General features: G+C 49.5%; 1 protein-coding gene across 8 annotated transcripts in view; it reads right to left on the bottom strand.

Moving 5' to 3' along the window:
- Dys (Dystrophin) overlaps positions 1-26,603 on the bottom strand; it is a 478,030-nt gene that overhangs the window by 127,332 nt on the left and 324,095 nt on the right. For all 8 annotated transcript variants that reach the window (XM_077685804.1, XM_077685803.1, XM_077685805.1 and 5 more), the window contains one exon: positions 19,684-19,904. In XM_077685804.1, the coding sequence (XP_077541930.1) occupies positions 19,684-19,904 (221 nt within the window). The remainder of the gene's footprint in view (positions 1-19,683; positions 19,905-26,603) is intronic.

Below are 26,603 nucleotides of genomic sequence, written 5' to 3'. Positions count from 1 at the left end.
GCGTAGCGGTTGTTTTCGATGAAGCGTACATTAAACAGGCACGAGAAAACAAAACAATAAAAGGTTGGCCTCGCTTCGGAGCGTGAACTGAAAGAAATTGCAATGCCAGATCGAATGTCGGCGCTTGTCCCGCTCGCGCGGCTGTTGGTTTGTCGTTGATGAGGAGCTGTTTTCTCGCGAGCTAGACGAGATTTGAGATGGCTCCAATGATCGAGGCTGCGGGATAAAAGACCGCCTGGCGTGTTCCTTTCATTCTCGACTTTTTTTTTTTTTTACCCTCCAATTCCTTTTTTTTGTTGCACTGCAGCTTCCAGACTAAGAGAAAGAAAGCCAGAGACAGCTGAAGTTTTCTTTTTTCCCCGCCCAGTTCTTTCTCAGTCGTTTTACTGGCCTGAGTTTTATTCACTGATGTCCGAATTCTGCACATTTCGTTCCGATAATAACCCTAAAAGGTAGAACATAAGGACGTAAAAATACGCGGCAAGGCCTCCACGCGGCGGCGGTAGTCAGACCAGCTCACTCAGCGCAGAGTACAAACTTTGCTCTTTCCTAAACACAGCGCTATGTTCATTAAAACGGGACAAGCGTGATCCGCAGAGCCCAATAATTATTTAAACTACAGCACTTGCGCTTTCATTATGATTGAAAACGTTATGAAGTGTGCACCGCGTTTTTCGATATACACCTACGATAACAGGCGAAAGACAGTTTCAAAAGAGTTTAAGAAGCATATCCAAATGATGATGCAAATGCAAATGTATATGATGCAAAACGCAAATGCATATGCAAATGAAACGGGTTGGAGGCCCCCAAGTCACTGCGCAATTCAGGACATTTTTCGTTACCAGCGAAGCTGTTTAGAAAATCGTTTATTTTCGTGTCCACAGTTAAAAATAGCAAGAAGATGCCGAGCGGCGACCGCCCGGCAGTTAAAAACAAAGAAAATACCGAGCCCTCGTGCGTGCGTGCCATCGCGGCGACCACCCAGCGTCCATGGCACACGTTTTTCAAGTCAAGCATACCCACTTGGAGAGAATGGCCAGTTCGCAATAAAATAAAATAAACTAAAATAAAATTCTGCCGTTCACCGTAACCGTGCCAACACTTGCTCGGAACTAGAGACTCCAGCATTCGCCTTGATCGTGGCAATACTTGATCGTAACGAGAAAGACACGTCACAGCGTAGGCCCCAAAAAGGTGATGTCCACTGATTATCACTCCAAAAAAAAAATGAAGGAAGCTCAAACTTATGGCAACAATGATGGAGTAAAGGTCGTTGCGGCAGTGATGAAGAAGCAAATCGGCTGCAATCGTGGACTTAAACCGTCGCGATGGTCGCGAAAATTGCGTATAGCTTCGCTACCGTCAAGTCTTGCACGCTAGTGTGAGCTTCCTTGAATGTTTTCTCGTCAGGGTTAGCCTGTCACCGAAAAGTAAGGGTAGAGACCGTAAGGAACACCCCGGCGCGGCTAAGGACTATGTATTGTTCCTAAGATTCGTACATGAACTCTGATGACCAAAGTATACGTCGTAAAAATTGCCACAGGCGTTGCGAAAGAGAAACTATAAGTAATGTAACGCGAGGCATGGAGCGTATGTTACCACACGCCGTGTGCACGCCCATGCCTAATACAGAACGCACCAAAGGGCAGCGGTCAACAATTAGTACGGGTGCTGAGGGGCAGTTAAGACCGTCCTCAGCTCCCAGGTGTCGCTGCAAGTCCAATTGTAAAGGCTGATACGGGTGATGTAGACCGAACAGTTGCGACAGCGACGTTGCGAGGAGACGGCTGTGACTGCACGGAGGAATGAATGGCCTAGACTCGACGACGACGGATAAAAATGCTACGTTCTCAGGATTTCAGCGCGCCAATCAAGGCAGTAATTTCAAACCAACGTATGGCGTGCGTGTGCGCCTGTGCTGAAGACCGCGTTTCCAAACGCGGATCTGGGCACATTTCGCGTGTGTGATGCGTGTTAACGTTCGTTGTGGAACCTCAAGGCGCCATCCTTTTCGATGCTGAATGGATACCCGTAGCTGGGGAAACAACCGCGATAACCGCCGAACTTTTTGAGTGAACGAACGTCTCATCCCCCCCCCCCTCCCCCGAGTGGGGGTTCGTGCAAATACGTCGCTTGATGTAAAGCGTGGTGGAAGGCACGGGATAAAGGGGAAACAAATGAAGGTGCCGGTGAAAACGCCTAATTATCGTACACGTTCAAATTTGATAGTCGCATGCCGCAGTGAAGGGAAGCGGTTTAGTTTAGTCAGGGTCAGGATATTTGCTGAGCTTCGTAATCTCGGCACCTAGGCGTTTTTGTGCCTCGTGCTCGCCAGACAAACGGCGAAGCGGCCAGCACCCGGAACCGCGATCTTGTGCTCAATAGCGCGGCGCCTTGAAATCACTGAACCGCCGCGGAGGGCGACACCATTTTCCCAACGTGGCTTCATCATCGCAATCTCGAAGTACCGCAATGTAGTTACAGCATGACCAGGACTATACACCGCAGATTAGCGCAACTGATTCAAATATACGTCTGCCTGCTGTTACGCTTTGTACAAGATTTGAAACATGCGGATGACCCATTCTTTATTAGTAGAAGTACCGTCTCTCTCTCTCTCTCTCTCTGCTGACGCCATGTCCTCAAAGATAGAGAGAGACGAAGGTGAGCAGTATTCGTCGCACACAGGAAGCTTTAGACATAAAGGACCCCCCGTTCCATCTCCATTGCCTCTTCCACCCTCTTCAGCGCCGCTACAATCCAGCGGCGAACAATAAGCCGGCGGATTATTTGCGTCACGCGCTCGGGCCTACGGCCGCGACCTGATGCTGAGCGCCCGAGCGGCGCAAGGTGGTGTATCGGGAAACGCGGCCACACGAGGCGAGCGCAAATTGCAGCGGGGCTCGTCGGTAGAGAAAGGGACAGGGAGAACCGTCCACATCTCCCCCGAACACCCACCGGTGCACCGAAACAAAAACGGTACGTAAGGAAGAGAAAGAAATGGGCCCCGAGCCCCTAAATCCCGCCGTCATCCTCCGGCGGTTACTCCGGGTAGAAATCGACCCAGCCCGAAAGTTGGATGCGAGGGACGGGAGGGGGAAGCGACCGCTCTTCCTTCCTCGCAGGATTCAGTTCCTCGCCGCCGCGGCCTCCAGCTCGGAGGAAAATAAGTGAAGTAAATAGGTGCGCGTGGAGGTGGAGGCGGAGAGGGATGCGCGACGAACAGGAAACGCCGCTAACGATGGTGGCGACCAGATTTGTCGATAGAACGCGCTCGATGCTCTCTCCGGCAGCGCTTTGGCCGCGCTCGCAGCCGTGGTGGCAGGCCGCTGCCTGCCGCAGCCACCCGGCCCTGTTGGCGGAGGAGAGGCGCAGAGAGGTACTGGCAACGAGGAGACGAAACTGGCAGGAAAACAAACGCAGGGGCAAACCAAGGCTAACAGATAACCACGTCGCAGACGAACACAAGCAACTATCTTAACTACCACGAAAGCCTCCCATACAATAGATAAACGAAGAAGGGGGAGGGAGGGGGGGATATTTTTTTTTTCAGAGCGGAGAGAAGAGTCGCGAATTACCCGCATAAAACTCGAGAAAAAAAAAAGACTTACAACGTCCGAAATTCCATACGTTGACCGATAAATATTGTTCGTCGCTGTTATACCAAGTGGACCTGTTCCCTGCATACCTGCGTGCGCCTCATCTCGGCCGTTCGGTTGACACGATATTACATCGCCTTCGTCTTGACGTGGCCCACACTAAGCAATTGCTTTAGCGCATTCGATTTGCTAATGACACCTGCTGTGCTTGTGGACACCAAACTGAAGACGTGCGTTATGTCCAGCTTGAGTGCCTTCTATATGCGACCGAGGGAAAAAAAAAATTAAGGAACAAGCTTAGTCTGCTATCTCGGACACAACTGTTGGGCCCGTGGGACAATGTAAGTAAGCAAACGACACCTTCTTTGCCTTAAAGGAGTTTTTTCAAGTGACGAAGATGTGCCAACACTACCAAATGCGTGCACACGTTCCTCTGGATGAGTGTGGAAACACACAATGGTGTTAAGTATATACGACAAAGTATCTATGTCGCATGATGGCAATTTTGTATTGTTCTTATATAGATGTATAAGGTTGTTTAGATTATATTCCGCTGTTTTAAGGAAACATTATGTACTATACATAGCAAGTCAACCCATGTGATCTTTCAGCCGATTTTACAATGTTTGGAGTAGCCAGCTCCTTTTTAGGTTGGACCTAAACATTCCAATAAATAATTATTTCTCTCTCTCTCTCTCTCTCTCTCTCTCTCTCTCTCTCTCTCTCTCTCTCTCTCTCTCTCTCTCTCTCTCAACGACATTAGGAATCTCAAGAGAGATTTTCTCAACATTGGGATAGCGGCTTCGGCTCCTACAACCAATATATTGATGCAAGCGAGTCGGTTGCTGGAGAGCACTAATGAAACAAGGGACAGAACGACACAGAGGCACGAACAAATAATAAACGCCGCTAGAAAACCCGTAGACGCACGAAAAAAAAAAAAGGTTTACAAGAGATTGCGATAAAAGGGCGCGTGAAGTAGAGAGGAAACGAGTAGATCAAAGGGCGCAGACAACACAACGGCGCGCAGCTGCCAAAGATAGCGGGAAGCGAAGTAACGGTGAGGAGTACAGGGGGGTGGGGGGTGCAGAACAACGGCAGGGCGTTGGTGGTGCACTGCACAGCGGTGCCGTGCCGTCGCCGCGGAGTAAAGGAAGGTTGCGTGTTTCCCCCGTATCTCCATCCCCGCGAGGAAAAAGAGGATGCGGAAAACGGGGCAGGAGAGGTCGGCCAGGTGGCGCGGGCCGGAGGAGGAGCCGCCTCATTTTTTTCCTCGTCATTAGTTCCGACGGGAGAAATGAACTGGCAAAACGAACGACTCCCACCGCCTGCCGGCAAGCAGCGAAATCGCCGTTATCCGCGCCAAGCGCGCGCGAGGGAGAAGACGCAACGCGCGAGTCTCGATATGTCCGCGTTCGCACACGCTCGGTCGACGCCGCCAACTGGAGACCGAACCCTGAACGAAGAAGAAGGGATCGACGGGGAGTTACAGTTTGCGAGAGTTACGTACAGTCTGCGGGTGTAGAGATAACACAGCGCTGCGCTAATCATTGCCCCCACACGTAACTCCGTGAGATGCGTATCATCGGGAAGACGGCGAAAGGCGGTACGGCATCGCCATCAAAAGAGAAAGAGAAACTTTTATTTGCCCATTTATTGGATCGACATGGCTGTAAAAAAACACTGCAGAAAGCAGATTTACGGGCCTAACAATTCTTCGGGTACTTGGCAGCCGATGGCAACGCAGATGACGATAAAAACACAATACAGCCTGCATGAGAGCACGTACAAGTCCGTGAATGCAAAAATATTACAACTAACCAAAATCCACCAATGGAGAGAGAGAGAGAGAGAGAGAGAGAGAGAGAGAGAGAGAGAGAGAGAGAGAGAGAGAGAGAGAGAGAGAGAGAGAGAGAGAGAGAGAGAGAGAGAGATGTTTGCCGTCGGATGTCTCCGCGAACCGTACGCCAAGGCTAGTGAGAGCTTGTTCGGAATTCCGACGCGCTAAAAATGTTCCAACAGAGCTTAACGATCAAATTAAATCTTCTCCTGCGGTAAGCTCGCACCCTGCTACCTTAGCGCGGCGGGATGAGCAAGTGTCCGCCACAGCTAACGCTCAAAGTGCACTGCTTCCAACATTACCTCGTTGGGTTTGTCGAATTCGATCAGCAGGAGAGATGCTCTGATTACTGCACTTATCTCAAATTCGGATGCAGGTTACTTATCTCGGGAACACACAAAATTAGCGGTCGACTCTCGCTAAAGCTGACGGATTATAATTAATGCACTATCAAACTCTTTTGAAGCGAACCGAGCAAAGCCACACCAGCTATCTTTTTTTTTTTTTGTAATTCTCGGTGTGTTGTGAACTTTCTGAACTATGGTACAAATACTCTGCCCGAAACAGTTACACCAACGAAAGGGCAAGAAAACCTCGACTTAGTTATGCTCACAAACTAAACAGAGGCACGCACATGCAAGGGCATGCAGCATCTTCCGTTGCAGACCCTTCCTAGAGGCCAGGCGCATGTTGCTTATGAGGGAACAAATTGTGTTCCCGCGCGGAGTCCATATAACGCGTTATATAATCGTCCACCGACGGAATTCAGAAGTGTGACACGCTGGCACGTGTGGGTGTCCGATTTTGAGCACAAATATCAGTAAGATGCTTATCGGGTCCCAGGATAAATTCAACGCCCCGGACAAATTCGATCAGACTCTTCAGCACATCCCGAGAAATTAGAGAGACTTTTCAGCACAACCCAACCAAAGATTATTCTCTAAAATTATTTATGCGCAGGTAACGGCGATCACCAGCTTTTAAATTTCCGCCAGAGACAGGAATAAAATGCCGCCGCATTCCGACCATTTGAGCCAGTGTTTATAAATTTGGAACAGTGCATAGTCAAGTAGGAGCACAAAATGATTTTACAAGAGGCCTACTGTGCAAGCAAGGATACCCGAAAAGTAATCACACGGCCAAAAGAATGCGACAGTTCCGGCTCCCTGAGAGGAATTCGAAAGCGATAGGTGGGGACGAACGGGAGTTGCGAACAGAACTAGGATTCACCCAGGACGTCGCTCTGTACAACATACAGAAAATCTCCCGCAAACGGAGGTAGGTGCTACCAGAAGCGGAAACGGCCTCTTTTTTTTTTTTTTTTTTTTTCATGCTAAGAAGTCACACTCTTACAAGACAACCACGAACTGCCCGTGGCAACACGAGCAGCAAGGACCAGCGGGTCGACTGCGGAAAAAATCAACAAAAGAAAAGTAGTGGAGAAAGGAAGCACCCCTACAACATGCCCCACTGATGTGCAGGGACATCTGCGACCGCGAACGCGAGCTGTATACACCACCGCCGCTGTCCGAGCCACCACGTTGCGACAAAATACGTTTCGCGGTCGCACCGCGAAAAAAACCACGTATACGTGACTACGATCGCATTACGAAATCAACCACAGCAACAACACAACCGCGCCAAAATTATCATAGGGGAAAAAAAAAAAAAGCGCTGCTCCTCCCTTTGGCGCACTTTTACTTCTCGTTGCGCGCGTTTTTATGTTCCCTGTCGTTTTTATCCCGGTCGCGCCTCGGCAGCGCTGAGCACATCTCATTTCGCTCTCCTTTATCTGAACGATATAGGCGTCCCCTGGGACGATGCCGACGTTTGACGGCGCTCCCCTCGTCCCTACTTCTTCTTTCCTTCATTTCCTTCCCTCCTTCTTCTTCTTTTTTTTTTTCTTTTTTAACCAAGACTGCGCGCCATCCGCGCTGGTCAAAAAGCGAGCTTTCCGTGATGCCCCGGCTCGTTGAGGGGAGCGAAATATTTGCTTTCCAAACGAGCTCGCCCAGTCGCCGGCACGTCGAGAAATTCATTGTCCGTTCGTCGCTCGCCCGCCGCCTCCAGATGGCCGGCCGTTGGCGAGCCCGAATGCACGACAACTTCCGAGAACCAGAGTATTTTTGCAGTTTCGCACTTCAAGACGTGAATTTAAGGAGAAACTACGTAAGAGCAGTACACCGTCGGCAGCTGGCTGAGACATCCCAAGGAAGCTACACGGATAAAAAAAAAACGCTTATTTCGACATTCCGGTTGGAGGGCGAGCATTTCTCCAGTAGAGTAGTTGAAAAACGCTGGCGCACAAGCCGAGACTTTCACATCGACGTCAGCATTGAATACCACAGACGTGAAATGCATTGCGGGTGTAGTAATTGCGCAAGCGGAGACCGGCAGGAACCGACCGCTTCAAGTGGATGTATTGCACGAGTGGTAATTGTGGAAATGGAAATCTTAACCCAGTACTCCATATATGCTCCCACTCCAACCTAAACGTCATATAGACGTTTCGTCCTCTGTGCAACTTTCACACGATGTCTCATGGCGATGCACCGTTTTCTCTTTCGAGTTTTTTTTTTTGAAGAAGAAGAATTCGCGCCTACAATGGCGAAACTGCAAATCCCTCCTCCCGCCCTGCACACACAGACGCATTTATTTATTTATTTCTACATCCTTTCCGTCTTTGGTGTCCCACGCAGGCTGTCCTGTACGATCACATGCCAATAACCGCGCTATTGGATCGCACTGTATTTGCACGAATGAAAAGTAGTTTCTCTGTGCTACCTCATCATCATCATCACCAGCCTGTCTACGCCCACTGCAGGGCAAAGGCCTCTCCCATTATTCTCCAATTACCTCGGTCCTGTGCCAACTGTGACCAATTTATCCCCGCAAACTTCTTGATCTCATCTGCCCATCTAACTTTCTGCCGCCCCCTGCAGCGCTTGCCTTCTCTAGGGATCCACTCTGTTACCCTTAATGACCAACCGTTATCTTGCCTTCGCATTAAATGCCCTGCCCAAGTCCATTTCTTCTTCTTAATTTCTACTAATATGTATTTAACACCAGTTTGCTCCCTGACCCACTCCGCTCTCTTCTTGTCCCTTCTTGTCCCTACCTATCCATCCTCAATTATCGGGTTGTAACTTCGGGTTGTAACTGACTGTTCATGCGCTGTGGTGGTGGTGGTGGTGGTGGTGGTATAAACATTTATTCGCAGAAGGAATGGAACAAGTCCAGGTGGAGCCCTGAGTCCAGCGCTCCAAAGTGACAGCCGCCCCCTCAGCATCGGATGTAACATCCGCTGCTCCTCCTGTGTGCCTTATCTTCTTAAGTGCTAAGTTTTATGGGCTCTGTACCCTTCCCTGTGCAGCTGCCGAGCCTTGACACAGTGCCGCAGCCAAATGTGGAGCCCTGGACTGCTGCCGTTGTGGACTTGTGAGGGGCCGAGACCACTTGAACCTTCCAAGTGTCACCGATGCCGATTAACCAGGAGCAGTGCATACACCTTTCGCTTCTCAGCCCTTCTTTTTTTCCCATTTGCTGTTGTTGCAAGGTGTCGCAGCTGAACCCATAGCTGGCTATTTACTTGTGCCATCCGTGCCTCAGACTAATTGCTGTCGAACCGCACTTTCCTTTTTTTTTTGAGGCAAGTTCTTTTCTGCCTTTGTGAAAACAGGCTTGCCCGCCAGCTGTATATTTTTTATTTCGCGTTTTCTTGTCTATCCTTCCAAAGCAAGCATCCATGCATTCGCTTGCACACCACTGTGCTCTTATACAGACAGTCTTTCATCCCTTGTGTGATAACGCTGGCCCTCAAACCGGAATTGCGTCATAAATGTAACCTTTCCTTGGTGACTTCCTTAAGATATATAAACATACAGATTCTCTCTCTCTCTCTCTCTCTCTCACACACACACACACACACACACACACACACACACACACACACACACACACACGAATGCACACACACAATCTTGACTTAGTAAGTGCTTGTGGCGATGCTGTACCTGGTGGGCGCTCGATGGGGTCCTCCACTGACGTCTGTGTGGCTGACAAAACTGCCCAGGGTAAGAAAATACTCAGCTAGCAAGGTTGACTAAGTAGCCAGACCCAAAGGTGCCGCAGCAGCATTGGCGGGCCCACCAATACCACCCTGGAAAGGCATGCTGTTGTGGAAGGATATGGCGAGTTCGGGAGGTTGAGCCATGCGGAGGCGTCTTAGGCAAAACAGGTTGATGGTGACTAGTGGGTGCCCGCTGGGATGTGAAATGGAGTACGGACGATGTCAGATACGACGGCACTCTCGACATGTGCGGTCACCATGTCAGAGATGGAGTCCACGGCGCAGGTTTCTGTTGTGCTGTTCTGAATTTTTTCGCTAAGACTTCACTCTGCCTTTTCAAGGTAACTAAAGGTAACTACTTGTAGGGATTGTCCCACTATTCGCTAAGCGCTCCGCTCATCATCAGCACAGCATTACAAGCAGTCATGGCCATGTTACCAGTAAAGAGTAAGTGTTACAGTTACAGTTACCTAAGCCAAAAACGTCTGTTACGTTTACAGCTACTGTAAGAAGTAACGTCGCTACTTTTCTGCTACTGTATAAAACTAAGTAAATAATAACAAACAAAATGATAGAGTTTATTTAACATAAACCAACGAAGGCATGTAGGTAGTCATAACTGCACATGGTAAAGCCCTAGACAATGCGAACCTAAATGTGGGCGTACTCAAGCCCAACACCAACAATCGTTGTGTCCGCCTCACTTGGTAGCATCCACCCTTTTGTTGACGCATCCTTGGTGTCGGGAATTATTCTCATTTTCACAAAGCGAGTTAGCCTTCTCAAGCTGACAATCAGTGATGAACATTAATGACCACAGGAAGACCACAAGGCTGCCAGCAAGAGCAATTTGGCAGACACCCCTAATCTTGTCATTCCCATGCCACCACATGGGACCCACTCACATGCACACCTGAACGTTCCTGGTCTAGATGTTTTTCACCCATGCGAAGAGGGCAAACTGGCAGAGGTGAAGCAGACAAATTTTTCTCTTCCCAACCGCGATGGGAGGCGGCTTTCTTTTTTTTTCCTATGTCATTATGGGTGCCCCATATTCGGTGGGTCCCTCTGAGGTGGACTTTCTTTACAAGGGCAGGCCAGCTTCCTCCTCGGCTTAGGTCTCATTGCCAGTTTCCGCTCGACTCAAGATGAAAGAAAAGATTCAACATATCACCTTGAATACGAACCTTCTCGATCTTCTGCAGTCATGAATCTAAGGGGAGTATCTTCCTTGAAGATACTCCTCTTAATGATCTCCACTCTTAAACTGCGAGGGGAGCTGTGTTGTGGAAAGGTGAAAGGTGGAGAAGGCATGAGAAAGAAGGAGTCTGAAAAAATGAAAGCATGAACTGTACGCCGGCCTTTAGGAAGTGTGCTGTTGGATAACTTTCGATAAACAAGGAAGTAACTGTAACGGTATTTCCTGTTACAGTTACTGCATAAAAAGTAAGTGTTACATACAAGTCACCCAGAAAAGTAACTAGTTACCAGTACTGTGTCACTAGTAACTAGTTACTGCCCAAGACTGATTACAAGCAATAGGCAATTGATCACTCACTTTGCATGACTGAGTGTGAGCTAAATCTCCGTTGAAATAGAGCATGCCCAACCACTGACACGGGCTTCCCCAAAGCACTGCCATGTTTCTCAATATTTTATCATTATTATGTTTTATTATTTATTATACACGGTCCTTATTCCTATTTTTTTTTAATTCGCATTTTTGCCATGCGGCATACAGAGATAAGATAAGACATTAGGTAGAATAAAGAGAAGGGGTACAGAAGCACAGGTAGTCAGGAAATTGATGACCCTGCACAAGTTTAAACCGGTGGGTGCACGAAGACCACTACTGCAGGTCGCTGCTGACCTTATTCCTACTTATTAACCCATGTAGAAAGTAAAGCCACGGTGGAAGCAGCTACTATAGGGTGAAGGATGCTGGCTCCGACAGCCAGAGGGGGAGTCAAGGATGTACGCAATGTGCCACAGGGTCCCGCGGAGGTCTTTAGGTGGCGACAGCCACTCATCCCAGGAATGAAAGAAAGAGGTGATGGGAAGGGGTCGCAATGGAGAAAAGAAGGAGGGGCAGGCACAAGAGGAGAACATGTACGTGTGAATGATGGATGCATGGACCTCACACTCTCCAGCGTGCTGTGCCTGGGAGATTGTGGGTGTGGAGAAAAGAACTTGGAAGGAAATTTGAGAAAGGTGAATCAGAGAAGAGGGAGAGGGCTTGTGGCTAATGACTGCACGTGAGAAAAAATCTTGGGAAAGGAAATTAAAAGCAAGTTGAGGAAGTACCTTAAAAAACTGAGATCAGAGGGAAAGAAGAGCGTTTCTGTCTAATCCGTGCCATCTCGTAACAACAGGGATTGGATTGGGTGCCGGGCTGAGTCCGGAGGCCTTGGTGGCATAGTACATTGTGTTGTACATCCATTTTTAGAATCATAAGGTTTTCACCGAGGTTGTAGACTTTCCAGTGTAAAGACTATTCTTGTCCAGAAGTCTTTTTCAGCCATCATCACCACATTTAATGCTTCAGTCAAAGATCTCACTATCACACACAAAATAAAAGAGTCACACTAGCTTGCGTTGCTGTTGGCTAACGTGCACTACCCTCCCAATTCTTTTCTGCTGCCGTAAAAACAAAGTCATTAAATTTCAGCACCTTCCATTACTGACTCTAAATTGTAGACAGACACTCATCAAGACAGCTCCGCTCCTACCAAATAGCTGTGCTGCCCACAAACAATTCTGTTTAGATCGGTGTTCTGCATGCTGAAGCCACACTTGGCTATGAGGCACGTCATATTCGAGGGCTAAATATTAAGTTGCCCACCTAGAGATTTAATGCCTGCATTGCGATCCCAATAAACATACATTTCGTTTTTTGCCTCGAAAAGGATAAAAGCTACCACAGACTGAAATAGAACCCACTATCTCGTTCTAGGTAGCACAATCGTCGAACTAGTCAGTCACCACTACGGTACAATTCTCTGTGGGGAAGGAACGAAGCAATTCTGCTGCCATTTGTGGCCCAAGTGTGGGGTGGTGCTTTATTCTGCTGCTTTGGAAAGAAGCTGGTAATGATGTGCTTCCAGAAAGAAAAAGTTAATAAAAAATTTATTGGTAGATATTTGAGAATGCGTGAGCCCTCTCTCTCACGAGCTTGAGGTTCAACCCAATGAGAACGCTTTGCCCTTGCTTTAAAATCCTGCCACAGGGTGCTGTTCCCCTGCCCTTCGCACACGGCACCAACAGCCCTTCGTGTTTAAACCGTCTCAGTCGTCGCGTTTGCTCACTTTAACAGCAGCACTGACTCCCTCTAGCTCCTTTTGTTGTCACTTGGTATCGGCATGCCATCATAGTCATTCCCTGTCATCCTTTCCCCACCTTCTCTTCCCAGTATACCCTCCACAATCTATTCTACATTGGGACACGCGGCGATGGACGGGTCAGGTAGCGAGCAGCCCCCGCTTCTCGAGCAAAACCGGCATGTGCACTGTTGCCAGCTCAGCTTGACGCCACCCCTGTCTGCACTTACCCTGTCATCGACGGCACAATCATCGACAGATCGATGGCCCAAATTTCTGTTAACGTGAGTCATGTATTGCTCATGCAATAAAAAAATTATTCATCCCTTTCCTGAACGAAAAAGTAAAGCACACGAAGCCTGATGGAAAACACGCAATGCACAAAGACAACTGAGGCCTTCGTCACTTGTTGGCCTCCATTTCCCCCTGACGAACTTCGGGGTCCACACGACGCTCATGCTTGATGATGGTTGGTGTTTTATGGCGCAAGGCCAACGAGGGCAAAGAGCGCCAAAGAAGTTATTGAGTTTTCATCAGACCGTAAGTACTAAAACATGTAACTAAAAGTAAAGGTGATGCAAAACAAAAGACAATGGAGATGGCTGGTGTATAGGGCCAGGGTGATTACACATGATATGACAAGAGCTGCAGAAAGTTTACCTCAGCTAAAAACTTAAAAACACGTTGACTAGAAAACATTGGTTCGTCGGCTAAAAAGTATGATGGGTGCAAAGGAATGTGTTGTCTGTATAATTCAGGGAAATGTTTGTGTCGTGTTGTGTCAAGTGCCTTGCATGTGATTAGTATGTGGACTACGGATAGGCCCTTTCCACACCTGCTACACGTGGGTCCCGAAGTACCAGTGAGCAGGTGGGAGTGCGTCGCATGTGTGTGGCCCATCCGCAGCCTACCCAGGGCGACTTCAGTGTATCTGTTGTGTGAGTCAGTTATGTAGCGTCCAAGTTGTGGTTTTATTATGTGTAGTTTGTTGTCTGTTTGTTGACTCCAGTGTAATTGCCATGTGTTACGAAGCTGTCGTCTGATGTGTGTCTTTAGGTCGGTGTAAGGTACTGTTGTAACGTCAACTGTAGTCATGAGAGCAGCATCACCAGCCATTTGGTCGGCGGCCTCATTGCCAGGGATTCCACAATGCCCTGGTACCCAGCATATAGTTATTTCAAGATTTGAGGCATATGCAGACATTAGTACCTTGAAAAGAGCATTTATGACATAGTTTTTAGATGACCTTCCTAATGACAGTGCCTGTACAACGCTTTGAGAGTCTGTGTACACAATGGACTTGGGAATTTTATGTTTGATGATGTGGTTTGTAACGAGTAAAATGCCATATGCTTCTGCCGTGTAAATACTGTTATGAAAATTCATTGTTTTGCTTACTCTAAAATTTGGTCCGTGCGCTGCACAAGATACCGTAGAACCAGTTTTCGACGCGTCGCTATAGAATTCTGCGCACCTGTACTTGTCCTGCAGGAACAGGAAGTGCTGCAGAATTGCATTCTTGGGTACCCTATTTTTTTCTACAAGAGTGAATGACAGGTCGCATGATACAGGACGAAGATGCCATGGTGCGATGAAATTTTGAATGGGTGTCTTGTGCGTGTCTGAAAGAGGGACCGTGAGTGCAGAAGCCTCCTCCCTAACTCTGAGAGAGAAAGGTAAGGAAACGGATGGCCTGTTTAAAAAGAGTTGCAAGTTTGATGTATTGTTCATGATGGGATTAAAAGGATGGTTGGTAAGGGACACAATCTTAGATGCATACAGCAGGTCAACATACTCCCGCTGATGCCCTAGACTCCACTTGTCGCACTCGACATAAAGGCTTTCGACAGGGCTAGTGCGGAAAGCGCCGCATGAGAGGCGAAGGCCAAGATGCAGCACTGGGTCGAGCATTCTCAGTGCGGTCTTTGTCGCCGACCCATACACGACACTGCCGTAGTCGAGCCGGGACCCCACCAACGCTGTGTACAGGCGCAGCAGGAGTTGTTTGTCGGCCCCATAAGATTGATGCGAGAGAACCTTAAGAATATTCATTGCCTTTAGGCATTTACATTTGAGCTGTTTGACATGAGGAATGAATGTAAGTTTTTCATCGAATAAAATGCCTAAAAACTTGTGCTCCTTGTTCACAGGAATTGGCACATTCGCAAGAGTGATGTCTGGGTCCGGGTGGACCCCACGCTTCCTGGAGAATACAACACAAGAGCTCTTTCCGGGATTAATTTTAAAACCATTCTTGTCTGCCCAGCCGGCAAGCTTCTTGACGCCGAGCTGGACTTGACGTTCGCAGATGGACATATTACATGATTTAAAAGATATCTGCACATCATCTACATACATGGAGTAAGAAATTGTAGGCGGCAGTGCCTTCCCAAGGGAGTTCATTTTTACTATGAAGAGAGTGCAGCTTAGAACTCCGCCTTGCGGCACGCCATTTTCTTGCACGTGTACCTTTGACAGTGCAGAACCAACTCTGACGCGAAAGGTTCTCTCCGACAAATAGCTAGCAAGGGTGTTAAACATATTACCAGAAACACCGAATGACTTCAGGTCAGTAAGAATCCCATAACGCCAAGCGGTGTCATAGGCCTTTTCTAGGTCGAAAAACACAGTTAAACAGAACTGTTTATGCACGAAGGCATCCTTAATATACGACTCTAGTGCCACAAGTTGATCATTCGTGGATCGCCCCACCCTGAAGCCTGCCTGGCAGCTCTCGAGAAGGCCGTTATACTCCAAAAAGTACACGAGCCTCCGGTTTATCATCTTCTCGAGAAGCTTGCACAGGCAGCTGGTCAGGGCAATGGGTCGATAGCTAGCGGGAGAAGAAGGGTCCTTCCCTTCTTTCAAGAATGCTACAACTATGGCATCCCTCCAAGACTTTGGAATGTGCCCCGAAAGCCATATCTTGTTGAAAAGGTGAAGAAGTGTTACAAGAGTGTCTGTGTGTAAGTTCTGTATCATTGTATATGTAATGTTGTCTGGGCCTGGAGCTGAGGGTTTACACGTGCTCAGAGCAGCCCTCAGCTCATGTAGTGAAAACAGGGAGTTGTACGAAGTCTGTGATTTGCTGTTGTCGTGTAGGGACTTCTTTTCACAAGAGGCTTTATGTTTCAGGAAAGTGTTCGTGTAGTGTGCTGAACTGGACACGTGTTGAAAGTGTTGTGCGAGTGTGTCAGCCTGGTCTTCCAGAGTGTCCCCTGTTGTACTGACCAGGGGCAGGCTGTGTGTCTGTTGTCCTTTGAGTTTGCGTATACGTGTCCATACTTTCCGTGTGTCTGTGTAGGAGTTTATTGATGTTATGAATGTACGCCAACTCTCTCGTTTTGCCTCACGGCGCACACGTTTTCCTAATGCCTTGGCCCGTTTGAACAAGAGGAGGTTTCCCGACGTGGGGTACCGACGAAGGATACCCCACGCCTTGTTCTGGGCCTCTCGCGCCCGCCTACAGTCCTCATTCCACCACGGCCTCCGCTGGTTGCGCGGGGCACCAGAGACATGGGGAATGGACTTTTCGGCGGCGTCGAGGATGTGCGCCGTGAGGAGTTCGGTAGCTTCTTCAACGTGTAGGTGCCCTATGGATGTGTGGTGTAGTTTGGATGTCTCTGTAAATGTATTCCAGTTAGCTCGTGCTTCATTGAACCTATTATGGGAGGATGAACTGCTTGGGCCTTTATCTATATATGTAAGTGAGGTGGGGAAGTGGTCACTGCCATATGGGTCAGTTCCCACACCCCACTCGAGAAGAGGAAAGAGAACTGCGGAGCCAATCGCCAAGTCAAGACATGAGTATGTGTTGTGTCCTATGTTATGGTATGTAGGCTGTTTACTGTTGAAAAGGCATGCTCCTGAAGATGTAAAGAATTTCTCTATGAGGCGACCTCGGGCATCCGTGCGAGAAGAGCCCCAAAGAGTGTTGTGAGCATTAAGGTCGCCTGTCAGGATGTATGGTTCGGGCAGCTGGTCAACCAGCGCCTCGAAGTCAGAGCTTAAAAGTGAAACATCAGGAGGAATGTATATGGAGCATACCGTTATCAACCTATTAAATATTATCGTTCGAATTGCCACAGCCTCCAGGATAGTGTTCAAGGTGACAGGGTGGCATGCTAAGGATTTGCGGGCGATTATGGCCACACCGCCAGAAGAGTGTGTGCAGCCAACCCTGTCCTTTCTGTATACCAGGTAACTATTCAAGAAATTTGTGTTCTCGGAATTCAGGTGTGTTTCCTGAACACACATTACACTTGGCTGATTAGCATGCAGAATCTCATAGACGTCGTCAAGATTATTTAGAAGGCCTCTGCAGTTCCATTGAACGATATTTTCTCTTCCCATTATTATGTATTAGAGCTACTGGAGTGTGACTATTTATGTAGGGTCTTTCGGGGCTTGGATTCTTGGACGGGGTTTTTTTACCTCCTCTGGAGGTTTAGATGGGGGGACCCGTTCCTTCCGCTGCGAAGCAGACAGGAAGGGTCCCACATCCATGTCATCATCTGATTTGGAAGGGGTACCCGGCGTACCGGACCCCCCGGACCTGGCACCCTTTGCGGTGCCCTTCGTTTTGGCCGCGACCGCCGAGGGCGTCAGGAGCGCCCCGGGTGGCACAGGCGGTGCGGCGGAGGTGGGAACTGCTGCGGTTTCCTCCAACTCCATCTCCTCCGGGCCCTCGCATGTGCTTCGGGCCGGTGGAGAGGAGGAAACAGAGGGTGCAGCAGCATCCCCAACGGACGTGGATGCCACCACAGCCGCTGCTGACTTAGCAGGCGGTGCGGTGGCGGGTTGGGCTGCCAGAGGCAACCCAGGGGGGGGCGGGGGCGGGACCAAGTCCGACTCGCGGTACTGGGTCCCCGCCGAAACAAGACGCCGCTCCGCCCCCCGGCGAGCTGCGTCGGCGTACCTCCCCAGGGGGAAAGAGGCGAACCTCTTCCGCGCCTCTGGGAAGGTGATGTTTTCGTTGACTTTCAAGGCAATGATCTGTTTCTCTTGTTTGAACTTTTCACAGCTCCTAGAATAGGCAGCGTGTGGTCCCTGGCAGTTGGCACAGGTGAAGTTCTCGGATTCACAATTGTCAGTTTGATGATCATGTGCTGCACATTTTGCGCACGTCAATTTACCACGACAAGACGTTGTGCCGTGCCCAAACCGCTGACACTTGAAACAGCGGCGTGGGTTTGGCACGTAGGGTCGGATTGGACATCTCAAGAAACCTGCATTGACCGACTCAGGAAGGCTAGAGCGGTCAAGTGTCAAGATTATGTGCTTAGTTGGAATTATTTCATCATTTCGGCGTATGGTGATTCGCCTCACTGCTGTCACGCCCTGATCTCGGAGGCCCTCGAGCAGATCTGCTTCAGTCTCATTCATTAGATCCCGATCAGAGATCACGCCCTGGCAGCTATTGAGACTGCGATGGGGCGTGATCTTGATGTTGACATCTACCATGCGTGTTTGCTTGAGGAGGTTAGACGATTGCTGTTTGTTTTCTACTTCTATCAAAACTTCTCCCGTTGTGAGTTTTTTAGCCTTGTAGGACTTTCCCACAAGGCTTTCAAGATACTTGGAGATTAGAAACACGGACTGCGAAGTGATTGGTTTTGTCTTATCAAGAGATTCCATGATCAGAAAGCGCGAAAAATTATCGGGCTTTGGGAGAGAGATCGATTGCAAAGGAGGAAAAGATACTTCGGTGCGGCCCCTTTTCGGGGGCCGATCACGTCTGGGGGGGGGTTTGGAAAATGCCATATGATACATTGAAAAGCAGGGAGACGGGGGTACTTTCTCCTTTGACCTTACCCTGGTAGTCAAAGAGGTCCCGGAGCTCCCTGCCTGGTAGACAGGCAGGGAGCCCATCGGCCGGAGCTTGACCAAGGCTCCGACGGCCACCGTTCATGGTTTCTAACCCTCCACCTATAAACACATTGCCACGGTTGGATCCAGCGTATGTTTGGGGGCTCGGGGTCCGCGGTATCGCCAGTACCGTCACCAAGATTGCTCAAGGTGCCCCGTGCGGGGACGACGCTCATGCTTGCGCTCACAATCTCGTGGCCGCAAGCCGCCTCCGCTTCACACGAATGAATCACGTGTGGCCTACCCATAAACCTAGCAACGTGAATTCTAATCATCGCCATGATCACAGCTCCTTAAGGTTGGCTTTACTGTATAGCGCTTAGCATACAGCTCTTCGGCCGAACGAATCACCCGTGGCCTACCAAAGACCTGCGAACGTGTCAGGTCCTCATCATCGTCATCAGAGATCCGTAAGGTGGGCTTTACTGCATGGCGTTGATACACACATCGCACGTTGAAGTCAGTTATTTCAAGCTTCGCTGGAAAAAGAGCACGAAACGACAAAACCTCCCCAAGCTGTAACCGCAATCAGACTTCACTGCATGCAGACTCCTTATGCGGGGAAGCCGACCGCTGCGAGAAGGAAGTATGTCGCTTTGGATTAGCGCAAAATAAAGGAGTTTTATTTATTAACTTGCGTGCATAACCGCTGATCATTAGGAGTTGCAGGATAGAGAGATCACAGCAACTACGTACTCCGTTCAAGCCAAATACACGAGCTCGGCACAAGGAATCGTGTTTCCGCCATGGAAGGAATGCCAACATGCTCGCTACCAAAGCGCTGCCACCACTAAATTAGCCAGAGACGAGAAAGGAGATCAAGTGTGAAGTCATGATAAAGACGGGTTGAGGGGAGACGCCTCAAGCCGGTTAAAGTTGCCAGCAATTAGCGCCTCCACGAAACCGCCACAGGTCCCATATACTTTGGAAGTGCTCCACCGCCCTACAGTGGTACGGCTCAAGGGTGGGAGAATGAAGCAGACTCACCCGCTGCTCGCGTATCTGTGCCTCGAGGGCGTCGAGCGAGTGCGGCGGTCCGGCGGCCGCCTGTCGGTCCAGCCGGGCCTCGGTGCGGCTGAGCCAGGCCTCGAGCTCTCGGCGCCGGTCATCCAGGCTGCGGCCGGCGTCGGACGCCAGGCCTTCGAGCTGCCGCCGACGCTGCAGCGCCACCGACTCGTTCCGGTCCCACTCCTCACGCAGGTTGGCCACTACGGGGGGCAGAAGAAAAAGGGGAGAGAAGGGAAGGGGAGAAATACGCAACGATGAGCACAGAGCAATCGCCGCTCATCGCACACTCCTAAATAAGCCCCACATACACGCGTGCACGCACGCAAACACATGCACGCACACGCGCACACGCTGTGTTGTTTCGTGAATATTAAAAGAAAAGTTGCATATACGCAACACAACGCCAAGTTAAAGAAGAACCAGCGGAAAGATTTCAGAAAAATCCCCTCCCCCCCTCCCCCCCCTTCCCCCCCAAAAAATCATTATGTTCCCAGCACGAAGCTTTAATAAGAACCACTAATTTTAAACAGACCTTAAAATGACCTGGAATGATCGCGGAGAGGCTAAGATTCTGTCAGCCAGAGATGCAAACATTGCGCAAAGACTGCGCTCCGGGATAGTCACGTGGTTGCCGCAGGCCACGGAGTAATCAACCAAACCCAATTTGCTGCGCTTAGTGCAAGCCGAAGAGTCGTGAGTTTATCAACCACGAAGCAAAGATGACACCCTGTTATTAAGGTATGCTCCCCGCTTAAACGGGGCGGGGGCTAAAGAGCTTTATGAGCTCACCGATAAATTTGCGACACTCCATGTGTTCAAGTGCACCAAGCTTTCACTAGCTTTACAAACAGCTCGGCCAAGCCGAGAAGTTAATTAGGTAGAACAATCTATATATTGGCTTGTCATCTCACAGTGGCTCGGAACTAAGACGACATCGAGAACGGAATGGGGGAAAGAATAATCTGCCGAAAACATTTCCCTGCACTCCGCATTATGCACTGCGCTCGCTGGCAGCCCTTTAGAGTCTGATATTTGTTTGCCTCTCCTCCGGCTGTTCATTAGGCTGATTAGAAGACGGACAGACCGCGATGCAAGCAGACTCACGGCATCTTGCGAACTACTTCGACGGCTGTTTCCGCTACTTGGTATACTCCACTCAGGAAGTCAATCTTGTGTCCTCCGTAAGGAGCATAGTCTAAAGAGCCGGAGACGCGTTCCTCAAAGCAGACACTCGTAGCGGCAGACAATATAGGCCGGACCGGGCAACATCGGCGAGACATGACCCTTCCCGAATGGAGACGGATCGAGGGTTCATTAAGGCTGCTGCGACAACGACGGCCATACGACTACATGACGTAGACGCAGGGCTACTGAAGTGCAGCGCGAGCGGGGCGGATTACCGCGCGCTCTTGCTTAAGTCCATCGCAAACAAGCGCGCGCACGCACGCGGACAAACGGCACTGCGGCAGGCTTCACCGCCACGCTTCGAATCACGGAAGTAGTTCCGTGCAGCACGGCCACCTGATTCTCAAAAGAGGGGCTCCATTGCACATGCCGAAGGATTCAAAGCGCACGCAAGTCTAATTTACGACATCAAGCGCGGGCTTTAAAGGACTGATCACGTCAACACTACGGAAGACAGCAACTAAATGCCTCACGAGAAATGGTAAAGTGATGCGCAATCTCAACCCAATGACTAAAGCGACCGGATAGGGATAACCGCCACTGCACTGAGCCTTGCAGTTCCCGGCCGGTCCGCAAAGCGGGTTCGTCTTCATCTCTCCGCCCAGCTTGTTAGGATAAGACCGAGTCAACGCACGGAAGGGAAGCGGGGAGCCGAGAGTACGACCTCATCCTCGCGTCATCAGCGTTTAAGCCAATCGTTTCCACGTCAGGAGCTCCCTACGGCTGGAGCTCCCTAGGCGCGCACCCGCGGACTAAGCGAAGTTTGAGAGTGCGACGAGTAAGATTATTAGGGGGAAATTCGTTTGGGCGGTTGCTTCGGAGTATTAGTTTGGAATGAGAAAAAACGGACAGATACCGTACGTGAGGCGTGCCGGAATTTAAAAACCGTTCCCTGATGCCGTATGTGCCGCTGTTTAAATGTCCCTGTTTTTTTTATCTTCCATTTTTACGGAACCAGCACGTCCCCATGTAACTTCATAGAACTCGCTTGATGAAGAGCGACCCCCAAAATTACACCCTCCCCCAGCATTACACCCTCCCTAACCCCTTAAAGGAGGAAATAAATGACTAAAATGTGTAGTGGGACAAGGCCACGGTGCCAAGTAAATAACGGAAATTGCGAGTGGTAATCGCGGGAAGAGAATGCGAAGTCACACGCTTCAACATAGTTTGCAACTTGTTTAGGTGAAAGAGAAATGTACGCAACACTTGTATTATTTAAATCCGAGTAAATGCCGCGCAGTCGCGCCCACGACGACAACTAAATAAAGAAAATTACACGAAAGCATCCTTCCGCACTAAAGCAGAAGTTTTAAATGTTTTACTTTTCTATTTATTTCACGCGAACAAAACTTTCCGCTTACATAGTGTATCACCCAGCGGAAGAAACGTGAGCGCTAGAATGTACTCGAATGATGCCTTTTAATAACCCGGAAGGAATTAACAAAGAGAGCGGGAAGCCGTATCGAGCGTAAAGAGCGCCCTTACCGTGAACATACGTGAAGAGGATGCAGCAATAAAAAAAACAGAGATAAAACGACTTCGCGAGCTAAGAATGTGCAGCACTTGGCGCTCACTGACAAGGAGAGCACGCAGCAGGAAGAAGAGCAGGGGGGCGAGATTAAATCCTTTAATTATGCCCCTAATTACTCGACCGGGCATAGATGGAACGCCTCACGGTGCACCCCAGGGGCTCCCAGGGAGGAAAAGGGGGGATCGGGACGTAAGCGAGAACTGCAGCGGGAAAAAGAAAAGGCGAGAGGAACGAAAGGCAGCAGAAGGCCACTGACTGCTATCCCCAAGGAATCCGCCAGCCCAGCGGCCCCCGCCGAGACGATAGCGCCGGTCCGTTATGCTAATTTGTGAGCAAGGGAAGACAGAGTGGAGGCATGTCGGCTGTCTGCGAGCGGATGCCGATCAGAAAAGGGCGCTCGCTTCGCCAGGCGATACGATAAAAAGTGCGCGGTTCGTAATCACCAAGAGAAAAGATGCGCTAGCAAGACCGCGACAATTTGCGCGTGAAAATTTGCGTTCTTTTTCTCTCTCTCGCTCTGTGAAGCTCCAACCGCCTCTGCCCTAAAGGGAGGGAGGTTCAGGATGCGAGGTCTTGAAACACGAGCAACAAACAGTGTCGTTAGTCAGCAATTCGGCGCGACAAAACCCCTTGCCCGGTTGTAACTTAACGGCCCACTGAAGACAACGGATACGTTGGTTCGGATCGATAGACAAAACGAATATACAACTCCTGCGTCCACAATTCTAGAATACGTAATTAGGGAAGGGCGAAACCTGAAGTGACGTCAGGATAGATCATTCAATACAAGTTGCACGGAAGCGGCAGAAACCCCGCGTCAAGCGTAACCAAACGGTATACTCTGCAAGTTCATGAAACCCCTGAGCGATTTTTTTTTACCGTTATGTTTACTGCCAAGTGACCGACTGTTTCCGGCCAGTGCAACAAACCCATCAATCCTTTGCCCCCGCGAAATTTGTTGTTTGGTGGGCTCGGTTGTCCGGTGCGTCAGTGCAGTGGAATGGCCACGGTGAGGTGAGGCGATGAAGTGAAGCAGGCGATCCTCGCGGAAACAGCTCGTCTGTAAAACCCCGAAAGGCTGTTTGCCAGAATGAGCGAACAAGGGTGTGGTACGGGCGCTGCGAGTCGGACGACCCGACAGTGTGCCAAATCATCGACCACTAAACGTGCGGATTGTTATGTGACGGCAGGATGAAGACGACACGAACAAATATGATAGGAGATGAGATGGATTCAATGCGTGTCGGCCATCTTGGTACGAACAGAGCTGTGTCACACCATGTTCGTCATATTTTTAGCAGACGAGAGAGCATTGTGCTATCTGCAATAGTCCATTTACCCTTATCGAGACAGCATTATTTTCCTTCTCTCTCCAACGAATGATTATTTCCTTCGGATACAGTAAACGTCAACACGCTGTATTAAGTGGGAACAGGCCCACTCGTCGCAGCCAACTCGTCCTAGGAAAACTGGTCATAGGGAAACTGGTCAAAGAGGGCATCTCGTTCTAGGTGATCTCGTACTAGGAAAAGTGGTAGCACTGATCTTCACGTTCTTGGAAATGTCGTCTCGCAGTTCCATGTTTGGTGGACGTCGAGGAGAAGCAGTGGCTTCTACCCTGATAATTGCACCCAGGTTGACCTCGTCGGTGTTCGTGGGGTCCTCTCCGTATGTTGAAAATGGTTTTTCCATTTTAACACAAGTTCCTCTGTCCCTTTCTGTTTTCCCTTTTCAACCCCCCCCCCCTTAAAAAAAATGCTCAGTTTTTTGCAGGGTAGGGTTCAGTTTCGCTGCTTTTGTTATTTTAGTTTTTCTGACCCAGAGATCACATTTTCTTACTTTACTTAATCTTCTACGGTTCCTTTTGGACGGTTATCGCGGAGGGGGCGGGTAGGGGCCCTTGACTGGCTTCAACCTGACAGTTTGACCCACGTTGAGCTCTCGTAGTTCCTGTGTTGGCCTCTTGTTAGTTCCGGTTTCTGGAATTGGTTCCATAAATTCCAGTTTCTTTTTCTTGCTTTTCTTCTCCTTTCAAAAAATTTTCGTCACACTTTTGTGTCTGTGTGTGAGGGGGGAGGGCTGTCAACTTTTAAGTCCGGTAACAAAAAAATTAATGGGACGAAAGTTAACCAGCTTGACAGTCATCGTTGGTCAGAAGATATGAAAACAAAAGATCAAAATAACAATAACCGGAAATGCAGAATCAAATCGCAAAGGTATGCCCAATACAGCGCGGTCACCCAATTACCTAAAAAGAAAAAAATGTATTAAAAAGACAACGGGCAAACGAAATCTAATATAAAGGTCCTACGTGATTAGCTGCGCAAATAAAAAAAAGCAATCAGATATGCTGTCTGCTCTGTCATGTTCCTGGAATGCCACAAAGGAAACATTAAAGTTGGTGAATTGAAGGACGGGTGTGGAAGAATGCTTACGCATAAGTAGAGAATTACACGAGTTTCTGTACTATTTCATTTGAAGATTATAGACGAAAAACGAAAATTGTGACGAGTTGGCCAAGTGTCCAGTTGCCCTAGGTTACGAGTTTCCCTAGTGCGAGATGGCCGGGACGTCAGGAAAAGTGGCCTTTAATTTGAAACAAAACTTGCTCCTTGTCATTACTGTCGTTAATGTCCGTAGTGCCCTTGGCTTCGGAGGTAATGATCCTTCGTAGGCGAACCACGGAGGGGAACGAACAAGGCGTAATGTTCGCGTCGCCTATCGTACAACGTCCGTATATCACGACGCCCATTGGCATTCTGAATATGAATAGTTCGCGCCTGGTCTTCGTCACGACGCACTGAAATATCTGGCAGTCGATTTATTATGAGGGTTTAACGCACCGAAGCTACACCTGTGCTATGAGGCGCGCCGTGGCGGAGGGCTCCGGATTAATTTTGACCACCTGGGGGATCTTTAACGTGCGCCCAAAATCTCGAACACAAGGGGGGCGTTTTCGCTTTTCGCCTACATCAGAAAAGCGGCCGCCGCGGCGGGGAATCGAGCCCGCGTCCTAGGGCTCAGCAGCAAAACGCCTTAGCCACTGAGCCAACCAAGCAAGTAACATCTAGCAGTCAAAGACGCATCATTCAAAACGTCGAAAACGTAGACCTTTAGATTTCGCACGTGAAGAGGGCCAGTTGCCTGCCGTTCTACACTCGCCGCGACCATCACAAGTGTCTAGAATGACGAACTAGATCATCACCCACTCCTCATTCCGCTCTTTACTAACGTAACGAGCAGGATGACCAGCCACTGTACCCTTTTATTACTTTCACTGGGACCTGACCAGTATGGCACCACATGCAATGGCCCCGCCATAGCGAGCTTACGCTCATCCAAGCCATGCCCAAGGAGACGCAAAATGAAATGCCCCTGGTGGTGACGAGGAGCGAGACGACGATCCTACTCATCCCGCTGCATCTTCTAGCGGCCCTGAAGACTCCGGGTCACGGTGCAAATGAGGAAGATGCCGCAATGTGCGCATGTAGCAGCGTACTAGACGGTCCACCTGTCTACTTTGGATCAGGTATACCTTGAATTTTATGATTTAAAAATACCTAAAGAAAAATGAACGCAAAGTGCGTTCATTTATAAGAAGCAGCAGTAATAAGAAGCAGGAACAGAGCAAGCTTGCTGAATTGAAAAAAAAAAAAAAAAACCGGCAAAGCGCTGAACCAACCCCTTTGAAATACAGAGGCCGCATAAACCAGCGCACGGGGCGAGTTCTCAGCGGTCCGTACGGCCGGGAGAGGAAGCCTGCAGGCAGCGCCGGGAATGAGAAGAGGCGTGAAACGAGCCGGGGCCACAGCCATTCAGACCAGGGACAACCTGGGCCTCGTTATTTCAAACACGCGAGCAGGTAGGGAGGCGAGAAGGGGGAACGGGGGAGAAAAAATGACGTCAAGTGCCCGCCAGTTCCTGCGGTTCTTCCGGAGCCAGTAACGCACGCTCGTCAGTCAGCGAGACGAGAAAATGAAGGGGCTTCGCGCGCGCGCCGGCGAGATCTCCGAGAGAAGAGCGGCCGCCGCGCCGCTGTAAGTGGTCCTTAGGCAACGCATTCTCTCCACCGAGCGTCGGCACACGGAAGGGCGCCAGGTGCCGCAGTCAAAGGCGAAAGCGCCGAGCGTGTCGGCAACTCGTAGCGAGGGGGCCTTGAAACGCATGGAAATGCGCCAAG

This window comes from Haemaphysalis longicornis, unplaced genomic scaffold, assembly GCF_048455015.1.
Source record: "Haemaphysalis longicornis isolate Haplotype H1 unplaced genomic scaffold, Haemaphysalis longicornis Haplotype H1 scaffold_9, whole genome shotgun sequence".
In the NCBI taxonomy this organism is placed as follows: Eukaryota; Metazoa; Arthropoda; class Arachnida; order Ixodida; family Ixodidae; genus Haemaphysalis; species Haemaphysalis longicornis.
This window is presented reverse-complemented; position numbering and strand designations above follow the sequence as displayed.